The following is an 11,176-nucleotide window of genomic DNA, read 5'->3' as shown; positions in this document are numbered from 1 at the left end:
CCCACAATCCTCCGGGGCGGGAGAGGAGCGGGAGAGAGAGACACGCCGGAAGCTCTTTTGGTTTCGCGGTTCTTGCCCCCCCCTCCTCCTCCTCCTCTGCCTCTGGGCCTTCACTGCCCCCCCCCGGTTGGGCCCCCGCCCTCCTCCCACCCGGCTGAGAGTCCCGGGCCGAAGCGCCCCCCCCTCCGTCGGTTCTTCTTCCACGCAGCTCCGGGGGGGGGCGAAGCAGGGGAAGATCCGCTGCAGCCCGAGGGAGCCACTTCAAGCCCCCCCCTGGATGTTGCAGAGTTGGGGCGCTTCTCCGCTGCAGCTCCTGCCCTCCCCAGAGATCCAAAGCGGGGGGGGCTTACTTTGCCCTGGATGAAAACCAGGAGGCCGCTTCCCTGGGCTTAGGGCAGTCATGGAGGGGGGGGCCTTTCGTCTGGTTTTATTCCCACCGGGGGGGGGGCAGAGAGTGGCCCGTTGCTCTCCTCCCCCGCCCTTTCCTTTGGGGCTTTTATTCCGATTTCTGCTCCTCTGCCTCAGTCCCTGGGCCCTGCGGCTGAGCAGCCTGGAATTTGAAACCGTTATAAACGCTCACTAGAATAGAATAGAATAGAATTATAGAATAGAACAGAACAGAATAGAATAGAATAGAGGCAGAGTAGAATAGGGAACAGAATAGAATTGAATTATAGAATAGAATAGAACACAGCAGAATAGAATAGAATAGAAGCAGAGTAGTATAGAATTATAGAATACACCAGAACACAATAGAATAGAATAGAAGCAGAGTAGAATAGAATAGGGAACAGAATAGAATAGAATAGAGCTGGAAGGGACCTTGGAGGTCTTCTAGTCCAGTCCCCTACTCAAGCAGGAGGACCTATACCATCTCAGACAGGTCCAGTCTCTTCTTAAAAACCTCCAATGATGGAATGCCCACGATGTCTGAAGGCAAAGCTATTCCACTGTTAATTGTCCTCACTGTTAGGAAGTTTCTCCTTAATCCCAGGTCGCTTGGCTCACTTCAGGACATGCACACCGCAATCAGCAACTACTCTCTGAGCATCACGATTGTCCCCTGCCTTTTATTTTCCTCTGACCCGATTGCTTTGGGCTGAGCCTGTAAAACTTTTTGTGGTGATACGCATGCTGGATGTAGATTGCGCTGCTTTCTCTCGCTGCCCTCAGAGGCAAAACCTCCTCCAGACCCTCCTCCAGGGTGCCATGGTTCATAGGGCTGAAAGGGACCTCTAGTCTAACCCCTTCCCGGGCAGGACACCTGACACCATTCCGGACAAATGGCTGTCCAGTCTCTTCTTGAAAACCTCCAGTGATGGAGCATTCACCGCTTCTGGCGTTATGTCGTTCCACTGATTGTCACTGTCAGGAAATTTCTCTTTATTTCCAGGTTGGCTTTCTCTCTCTGAGTTTCCACCCACTGCATCTTGTCCTACCCTCAGGAACTTCGGAAAACTAAGTGAATAAAAATAAAAAATCTCTGCTTTTACTAGATGCAGGTACTAGTTCCTCCTACAGCATTATTTCCTGGAAGGTTTTGTCACAAGCAACTAGTCCTCAGTCTAGTTACCCACAAGAATTAAACCAGCTGGGACTGAGTCATTTAGGGTCCACCGGGAGAAACCTGCCTTGTGGCAAGATGGGCAGCAAACAAATTTAATAAATAAATAAAAGTAACGCACGGTCATCTGCAGGTGGCAGGAGCCCAGCATGGCTGAGGAACTCGTGGGCTGTGCTTTGTCAACCTGCTTTCAGAGCTTATTAAGAGGTTTGGGGGGGGGGGTGCTGCCTCTTCCCATCCTTTTAAATGGAGCTTTCGCAAGGGGGGGTGAAGTGGGATTCCTAGTATGTCAGGGAGAGGAGCGGTTTTAGAGGCTCTTTCTGCTGAAGAGATGGGGAACGGGGAGGGGCTTTCCAAGGCCATGGGGCCACCCACAGCCTCCCCCACCACCAGGGCCTTTTCCCAGCAGGCCTCCAGTCAAGCATAACGCCGAATGGGGAAGTGGCCCCTGCTGGGGTTTTGAGTCTGGGATGGGTGGGGGGGACATTCCTCTCTACCCTGCCAGATGGAAAGCCCCAGGCCTGAGGGAGGGGGAATGTTTCCTCTGCTTCCCTGTCTTCCCCCATTGGGTGCTGGCTTTCTCCCTCAGAAGCAGTAAGAGAATTTGGGGTGCAGAATTTCACTGTCCCCTCCAAAGTGCCAACTTATGGCTGAGCATGCGGAGGGGGGGGATAGTGACCCTCCATGAAATCAGCCACCGGGCCGCCTCCAATCCCAAGCAGAAGGGACAGCTGTGGCCCCTTCAGCTGAGCTGGGGGAAAGTGAGTCCTGGAAAGGACTTGGGGCCCTTAAGCAGAATTGTTGGGTCAGAATTAATCAGGCTGTTAGGCAGGCTGCTGCCCCCATCCCATTGGGGGCGACTTCTGAAACCAGTTCGGGCAGTGGCGTCCAAGGGCAGCGCGGGGGTTCCCAGGACGCTCCAGCCCTCCGTTGGGTCCTGCCGGGGGCCAGCCCTTCGCCCAGGGCAGGGGCCTCCGCTCTACCGCAGCGGCTGGCCGGCTGGGGTGGCCGAGCAGAGCCCCAAACGGACGCCCCGACCCGAGGCCCCCTCCCCGGACGTTTAGGCCCGCCTGCAGGGGCCTCTCCCCGGTTCTTTCGCCTGCGCGAGGCAGGCTCCGCTCTCTGCCGACAAGCCGCGGCGTGGAACCGCGACTCTCCCCGCTCGGAAGGCGCGAGGGACGCTTTGGGGAAGTCCGGCTGCCGGCCCAGGTCCCCCCCCCGCTCCTCACTCCGGCCCCGGCTGCTCTTCTGCTCCCGCGGCCAGCCGGCGCCTGGCTTCGCAGGCAGCCCCGAGCCGGGAGGAGGAGGAGGAGGAGGAGGCAGGGCGCTAACCCCAGAGACCCCCAGGCAGCCCTGTTGCTGCCATGACCCGAGAGCCCCCCCTCTGGACTGGGCGTCCCCTGCCCCACAACAACCCCGCGAGGTAGGCGGGTCTCGGCGCAAAGAGCCACCTGGGGGGAAAGGACGGACGAAGCGGGCGCGCCTGACCGACCTCGGGACTTCCCTCTGCGGGGGATTCCCGGCGGGCGGGCGGGCGGGCGGGCGCGAGGGTCGGGCGGAGTGCGGGGCCGCCCCTGGACGCCCGGCGCCCCGCCCGATGGGCCGGCGAGAGCCCGGCCGCCTATAAAGGGAGCGGGATGGCGGCGGCGGGCCGAGGCGGCGCCGATGGAGGGGCGACGGTGGTCGGCGGGGCTGAGCGCGGCGCTTCTGCTCACGGTGAGTTTCGCTTCCGGCCGGCGGGACTGCCCGACGCGCCCCGGAGAGCCCCGGCTGGGCGCCGCCCGGGAATAGGAGCGCGGCCTGCCGCGACGCCCAGCCGCCTCCCCGCCCGAGTTCCCCCTTCGGCAGGCGGGCTTCTCCCGGCAGCCCGAGCCGAGTGGAGCCCGGGCGCAGCCGCCTGATCCGTCTGGCTTCTCCCCAGAGTCGGGATCTCTCCGGCAGGCTGGTTGATGTCCTTGTTTTTTATTTATTTATCTCCCGCCTTTATTATTTTTTTTATAAATAACTCCTTCTCCTTTCCCCACGACAACCCCGGGAGAGTCACTGGCCCAGCCAGCCGGCTTTCAGGCTTAGGGCAGAACTAGAACTCAGAGTCTCCTGGTTTCTAGACCGAAGCGGCTGTTGCTGGTCTCTGCCCGGCCTTCTTGGTGCCCGGAGCCCCTGGCCTTGGCTAGCAGCCCCCTCGCCCCGGCTGACTGGGCGGCACAAGGGGAGAGCGAGCCCCCCGAGGGACTGCAAAGGGCGGGAATAGTCTTGGCTGCTGTCTTTTGGCCTCGCGGAATTGTGTCGTGTGTGTGTGTGTGTGTGTGTGTGTTGCTCAGTTTTGGGGGCTAAGCCCCTGTGCACAAAAAACTCAGTAGTGGGGGGGTTAGCCATGCTCTCCAGGTTCTCCCCCCACCCCGCCACCTTCTCCGCACTCCCAGCTGTGTCCTTAATAGGTCTACCTTGTGGCTACCTTCACACGTTCCCTTCATGGTTCTGTTTGGGGCACACGTAGCCAGTGTGCTGGTTCGTTCCACAAGGGTTCACTAGCCTTGTACCAGTGCAGAAAAAGGAGAGGTAGAACGTAGTCTAGATTCCCAAAAGGGGGGGGCTGCGTTCCCGAGGGTAAAGAGTAAGGGGTTTGTTGGAGAGGAAGAGAATTGAGGGGGGTCCTCCTTAGGGATTCTCAGAGTATTATCTACTACAATACGCAAATAGTTGCTTTAGTTCAGGGGTAGGCAACCTTGGCTCTTTTATGACTTGTGGACTTCAACTCCCAGAATTCCTGAGCCAGCTATGCTGGCTCAGGAATTCTGGGAGTTGAAGTCCACGAGTCATAAAAGAGCCAAGGTTGCCTACCCCTGCTTTAGTTTGTCAAGATTTCTGTCGGTGGGTGAGGAGCCATAAAGGGAATTGCTCAGAAGAGACTTTCTTGGTTTGGGGGCCTGGTGTGAGGTTCAGTGAGAGAAATGCGTTGCCCCGGGATGGGTACAGCCTAGATGCCACAAACTGTTGCCGGGGTTTGAGGTTGGCGGGTTGGTGCCCAGAATCCCCATCTGGATAGGCTGGCTCCTGGGCCCAGGGCAAGGGGAGGCTGGGGAGGGCCGCCGTGGGGAGCAGAAGCCACGTCAGGAGGCCCAGGGGAGACGCAGGGCTTTCCCCGGAAGTTGCTGCGGGTGGCGCTCTTCCATTGGCAGCCCCGCTGTGGCTCAAGCTAGTCCTGCCCGACGGCTTTGGGAAGAGCGAGCTTGACCCCGGAGGCCGAGCCGTGCCAGATCTGGGGCTGGGCCTCTTGGTTTCCCTGCCAGGTGGGTGGGGGGCAATCAGTGCATCTCCTGCCCAGGCTGCTCAAGCCGGAACTCGGCCTTCGGGGGGGGGGCTCGCAGTCTGGGGGAGGGAAGGGGGAGTAGATGCCTGTGTGGCCACTAATCGCTTGCGGTGTTTCTAGCTGCAGGGCCTGGCCTTCGCGCAGGGGCTCAACTGCAGCCAGACGCAGTTCCTGTCGAACGGTCGGTGCTGCAACCGATGCCCACCAGGTAGAGTGTCGGTGTGGGGCAGCTGTTTGTCATCCCTCCTCTCCCTTGGCCCCGCTCGGGGCAGTTTCCGAGCCCTTCTGCTCCGCCTCAGTGGGTGGGGGTGGCAGGAGGCCCCTTCTCGGCCCAGCCCTCAGAGGCCCTGGGGCTTCTCTGCCCCCTGGCTGCTGATGCAGAGATGGGCCCCTTGGGTGTCTCCAGCGCTGCCCAGTTGGGGCCATTTCCCTCTTTGCAAACCCCCCCCCGTTGGCCCCTCTCACGGTCCCCCACCCCCACAGAGAGATTCCTCCAGAACTCCTGACCCAGCGCTCCCCTATTCTGCTCTCTCTGTGTTTCTCGCCATCTTGCAGGCCAGAAGGTGGAGGCTGCCTGTTCGGGGCAGTCCAATACGACCTGCAGCCCTTGTGAGGAGCACCACTTCCAGGACAGGTGGACTGGGCTGCCTCACTGCACCCAGCACCGGCCCTGCAGCCCACGTGAGTGCGGTGGGGAGGGGGGCTCCCTTGGCTCCCCGGAGCCATCCTGCCCAGCAAAGCAACACCACGTGCCCCTCTCCCTCCGTGGGGTCCTGGGTGCTCTCTGAGCTGGGCCGTGTCCTTGCAGACGTTTCGTTACCCAACTAGGCAACATCATCCGTGGCAGCCCCTGAGCGTCTAACCCTGATGATGTTACTTAGTTTGGGTCTTGAAACGTCTGCAGGAAAACAGCCGAGCTCAGAGAGCACCCAGGGGGCCCCTCCTGCCAACCCCCAGCTACAAGCGTCTGTCGTGCCCCCTCCCCTTTCAGAAGCTGGCCTGGTTGTCTATCGGAACGGCAGCAAAGAGCGAGACGTCGTCTGCCGGTGCCAGGAGGGTAAACACTGTTCCAGCCACGAGTGCGAAACCTGCCGGCCCCACAGCCTCTGCGGCCCTGGGGAAGGGGTCCAACGGGAAGGTGAGGGCAGCAGCAGCCCCAGGGCCTCCAGTTTAGGTGATTTGGGCTGGCCCCAGACCAGGAGCCCTGGTCGATTTGGGCTGACCTCTGACCTCTCGGAGAATAGGCCCCTCCCTGAAAGATTCAGTGGGGCTCTCTTGCGCTTTTCCAGGCAATCACCTGACCGACACCCTCTGCGCCCCCTGTTCTTTGGGCTACTTCTCCAATGTCTCGTCCTCCACAGCTCGGTGCCAGCCCTGGAGCAGGTAGGCCGTGCGGGGGACCCTCAGAGCGGCCACCGGCCTCTTGCATGGCCGGCTCGCCTGGCCCAAGGGAAGAGCAGGCCGGGAGGGAAGGCCACAGCGTGCCGCCATTCGGGCCAGCGGCTCAGGGTTGTCACTCCCGCAGGCGATAAAATGGCACCCGGCACCCTCCGTCTGCGGCAGGCAGCAAGTGGCAAAGCCCCGTGCCCCGCTCTCCCCTCAGGGGCGCCCGAGCAAGCCGCAGGCCCACCCAAAGCACCTTCTGCCCTTGCAGGCCTGCGTGCGGTGTGGGAACAAAAGGGTGGCGTTCACACCAGAGGGTTGCGGTGCTCTTTGCCATCTGCCACCTGGTCAGCGCCTGTGGCTCCTGCAGGCTGGGCTGCCGGGTCGGGCAGCCCTGGGGGCGCCTGCATGAGAGCCCCCCCACTCCGCCCACAGATCTCGGCAAAGTGTGCCGTTGCGCTCTGTTGCTCTTTTGCTCAGAGTTGTCTTGTGAACCGCTCAGCTGGAACCCCTCAGGGAGGCCACTCCCCCTCCCCCCCCAGCGGCTGCTTTGCTCCGGGGGCCCCAGGGGGGAGGGGGAGGATGCAGTGTGCCTGTCCACGGGTGGGTGGGTGGGGCGGTGGGGGTGGAGGGCTGCCTTCTCAGGCCACTGCTCATCTTCACAGATGCCAGGAGGGGCTGGTCCAGAAGGCAAACGGCACCCAGGCAAGGGACAACATTTGTGGTAAGCAAGGAGGCAGAGGCCACTCAAGGAATGGGAAGGGTGTGTGTGTGTGTGTGTGTAAAACCAGCTGGCAACTTGCCCCCTACCTGTTGCTTGGGGGGGGGAGGGAGAGGGCCCACAAGCCAGGCAAGGAAGCCCATTTTGGGGACTGCAGCAGGTGGTCTTCTTCTCCCCACAGAGGCGCCCCTGTTGAAGACCCCCAAGGCCAGGCTGAGCCCCCTCCTGGTGCTGCTCCCTGTGGCTGCCTTACTGCTGGGGGCGCTCCTTTTCTTGTGGCACCGGCATGGCAAATGTGAGTGATGGGAAGAGGAGGGAGAGGCTGGAGGCGAGGGGGGCAATCGGGGGAGGGGGGTTGCCCTCCCTCGCCTCTGGGAGACCCCTGGGGTCCCGGCATTTGCAGCCTTTCTTGGACTCGGGGGTGGGGGGTGGCTTTCCCCCCTGCCTCTGGGGCTCAGTCCGTATTCTGTACCCCTCCCGTGTGGGCTCAGCCCCCCCCACAGGCTTCTTACAGTGGGGAGGGGGAAGAGGAGCAGGGAGACTGGGGCCCCCAGGGGGAGAGTAGGGGGGCAAGGGAGGCTTCAGGTGCCCTTTGCTTCCCAGTCCAGCCTGAACCCCAACTTCATTTCTCCCCCCCCCAGCCTGGTGGGAGAGGGACTGGGCCGTGTAGGAGCCCAGCTCAGCCCGTTTGAGGTGAACACAATCTCTTCCACCTGTTATGGAGAGGGGGCTCCGGAGCAGGGCCCCCGTGTCGGGTCTGAGGAAAGGGGTGGCAGCCTCCAGATCCCTCCCCTGATGGGTTCAGCAGCCCAATGTGTAGCGCAGGCCTCCTCTGAATGCCCCCCCCCAGCTGATGTCTCCTTTCCTCCTGCCTAGGTGCTCGGAAGCGGCGTCAGGATCTGGTAGGTGCTCCTTCTCGAGGCCCCCCTTGGGGGAGGGGGGACCTGGGGCCAGACCCCTGGGCCAAGGATGGCACCTGGGCCTGCAGTTTCAGGAACAGCCCCACCGTGAAAGATGACCGGGGTAGGGTCAGGAGGGCGCCTGGGGAGTCCTGCCCGCCAGCCTCCAATGGCCTGGTTCTCTTGCAGCCCCTCCAGGAGCCCCCAGAGCCCACCGAGAATGAAGAGGACTGCCCGGCCTTCCCCACCCAGGAGACCCTGCTGGGGGAGCAGACGGGCACGCAGGAGAAGGAATGCCACCTCGCCCAGCAGGAGCAGGTCTGAGCAGGAAGCCATGTGGACGCGAGGGCGGCTGCACACCTGGGCCACCCGCCCTCCTCTCTGCGCCCCACACCCGGCAGTCCTGGGGGTGCTGTGTCCTGCCAGCAGCCTCCTTGGCTCATCTCCTCCAGAACTGGACCCCCCCAAAGGAAAGGCTGGCAAGGCAAAAGGGCAAAAGGATCAGGGTCTTCCTCAAAGGCGTTCTCCTCACCTGGATCCTGGCACCGGTTGTACCAAGTTCCTGGGCAACCCCTGGCAGGGGTCCTGGGTGGAAGCAGTGCAGCAAAGGGGGCTGGGCTGCCCCTCCTGGGGGCCCAGAGCTATTTCTCCCCATCAGAACGGCTGCAGCCTGCAGGGATGAGGAGCTGGGCCAGCCCGGCTGGGCTTGCAGCCGTTCCGAAGGCCCGTGTGTTGTGGCCTCCCAGATCTGGGGGAAGGAAGGCCATGGGGTGGTCCAACAGGCCCTTCTCTGCCCTGGGATGTCTGCCAAGCTGGGCCACCTCGTGGGGGAACTAAAGACCCGCTTCTCTCTCTTTCCCAGCCCAAGAGGGTGATCTGGCTGGCGGGCAGACTGAGCTGGGGGCAGGTGGAGGAGGTTGGTGAGGAGGCTTCTGCCCACTTGGCAAGGGCAGCCTCGCAGGTGCCTGGGCTCTGTAGTGCAGGGTGCCCCCCCCCTCTGCAAGGCCAAAAAGCCCCTCCTGGGGGCTTCTCTCTGCCCTTAAGGGGAACTGCAGACTCAGCAGGCTGAGATTTAAAATGGAGGCTCTGGGAGCCGAGTTGCACCCACTTTTTCTAAGAACCTCTCAAGGTCCGAGCCTCAGCCAGGGGAGGGGAGACCCCCAGCCCCCTCCTACCTCACCCAGATCTGCCCTGGAGGCCGAGATGATGAGCTGGCTCTGTAGCTGAAACAGGAAGCAAAGGGGGGTGCTGAGTTCTTGAGAAGGTCAGTCCCCAAAGTCTGGGATGGTCTCCAGAGCAGGGATGCTTCCGGGGGGGGGGGGGCTTTGGTAGGCAGCTGGCTCTGGTGTCCAAACCCTCCGCCTGGCAGGGCTGCAGCCTTCGGGGGGGGGGCCTCTGTCCTCCCTCCCTCCCTCCCTCGGAACAGCCAGGTCAGATCAAGTTTACTCTCCCATGTGTGTGTTTCTCAGACAGCAGCTCTGTGTTGCAATTTTATAAAACTCTTCCTTTGTTAAGCATGTTCTGTTCTTGGGGTGATTGTGGGGAGGGGGGCAGGGATAGGGAGCCTGCAACCCCCGGAAGGTGTTTGGCCTGGGGTGGGTTTAGGAAGCCGGCTGTGGGCGTCCCCTCTTCCCCACTAGGCCAGCCGGAGTCGAGGGCACGGTGTGAACCAACAGCCACCTGAGCATGATGGGGAGGGGGCTTCCAGACAAGGCTGTTTCCTCCTTTTTCTTGACCCACACAAATCTGGGAGGGGGGGGACAGCCGCAGTGCTGCCCTAGACCTGCTCTAGACGATGGGGGCTCTTCCAGGGCCAGCTGAGTCACCGGGCGGGGACTTTTTCAAGGATTTGCCTCTGTCACTCTTTGTCATCACATACACGCACACGCGCACACATCTCAATTGGCTTGGCTGCAGGTTGGGCTTCCCAGCCCCCCCCCCTCAAGAGAAGGTCCTGCCTTTCGCTAGAAAGAAACCGGCCTGATTTACCAGAAACGGGAGGGCGCGCCCGGCCTCCCAGCTCAGCCCAGGCGGCGAGGGGGGCTCCCTCGTAACCGGCGGGGGGGGGGTCATTTTGAGGAAATGCAACCGGCGGGGGGGGGGCAAACTTCCCCCTCGGGCGCTCCCGCCCTGCTGTTCGGGGGCGTCTCCTGGGCCAGCCAATGGCGGGCGCTGCCCCCGGCCCTCCAGCACCCCCACCCGGTTTCTAGAAAGACTACGTTGGCGGAGCCCCTCTCGGTTGGCTGTCGCCCCTCCCGACGGACGGCCGAGCCCGCAACCCCCCCTACGGTTAGCCGGCTGCGAGCCGGCGCCTAACCGGGCGGAGCGGGCTGCGCGAGGAGGGCGGGAGGGCGGGCGGTCGGACGGGCAGGGCCGGCCCCGTCTGGGACTCCGGGCTAGCGCGGGGCCGCCGTCGTTGGGCGGCGCTCTCTTGCTCCGGGCCGCGGACTGGCTCTGGCCACTGGAGGGCGCCGGAGAGCCGCGGCGGAGCCGGCCCGAGCGGGAGACGAGCGCGCGTGCTTTCCGCCGGGCTCCGCGGATTCCCCGGCGAGAGGGAGGTCGGGGACGCCGGTCGGGACCCGCTTCGGCTCCTCGCGGGGATCCTGCCTTACCGGGGTGGGGGGTGCTTGTTCGCTGCCAGGCGCCCCGGAGTTGCGGGGCGTGGCGACCCTCTTCGCGGGTCGGCCCCCCTCGAAAGCGAGTGTCGGCAGCTGCCCGCGCCGCCCCGGGGGCCCAATCCGGCTCCCCTCCTGCCCCCCCCCCGGGCAGAGCGCCGTCCCTGCCCGCCGATGGTGCCCGGGAGTCCCGGGTTTCCCGTAGCCCCGCCTCGCCTTCCTTGCTGTCGGGGCTGCGCTTCCGTCCCTTCGCCTGCCCGGGGACAAGCGGGACCCTGGATGTCTGCCTGGATAGCCCTGAGCCCAGTGGCGGTTCCTGCTCGTTGAGGGGGGCAGGCTACGGGGCTTCATGGCTCTCCCCGCCCCCCCGCTTGCGGGCCTCCCCCGCCTGCAGTGACGCCGGTTGGGGCCTTATCCGGCCACCGAGCACCTGCGCTCCACTTTGGCTCAGTTGCCAAACTGGGGCTGAGACTGAGTTCTGAGTTGCCCTCTTGGTACCAGGCAGCGCCCCCTCCCTCCTCCTCCCCCCCTCCTGCGCCTTCTCCGGCCTTCTTGCGTCCCTGCTGGGCCAGGGCAGCCCTGTTGCCGAGGGACCCCCTCGCCCACCCTCCCAGCAGCAAGGAGTGGCCAGCCAGAGAGACGGCCCCTGTCCCTTGCCCACCAGCCTCCCCTTCTGCCGCGGAA

At 63.1% G+C, this 11,176-nt stretch overlaps 1 protein-coding gene across 1 annotated transcript; it reads left to right on the top strand.

Moving 5' to 3' along the window:
* The first annotated feature begins 3,201 nt into the window (after positions 1 to 3,201).
* LOC107299409 (tumor necrosis factor receptor superfamily member 5-like) lies at positions 3,202 to 8,201 on the top strand. The gene is made up of 8 exons (XM_029286770.1): positions 3,202 to 3,280; positions 4,744 to 4,841; positions 4,995 to 5,082; positions 5,430 to 5,555; positions 5,866 to 6,012; positions 6,164 to 6,257; positions 6,529 to 6,703; positions 8,067 to 8,201. The coding sequence occupies exons 1-8, from the start codon at positions 3,202 to 3,204 to the stop codon at positions 8,199 to 8,201; spliced, it is 942 nt and encodes a 313-aa protein (XP_029142603.1).
* The last annotated feature ends 2,975 nt before the right edge of the window (positions 8,202 to 11,176 follow it).

Source organism: Protobothrops mucrosquamatus, unplaced genomic scaffold (assembly GCF_001527695.2).
Source record: "Protobothrops mucrosquamatus isolate PMUCROS unplaced genomic scaffold, P.Mucros_1.0 scaffold4876, whole genome shotgun sequence".
NCBI lineage: Eukaryota > Metazoa > Chordata > Lepidosauria > Squamata > Viperidae > Protobothrops > Protobothrops mucrosquamatus.
The sequence above is the reverse complement of the archived record's forward strand: the minus strand, read 5'-3'. Positions and strand labels throughout refer to the sequence as shown.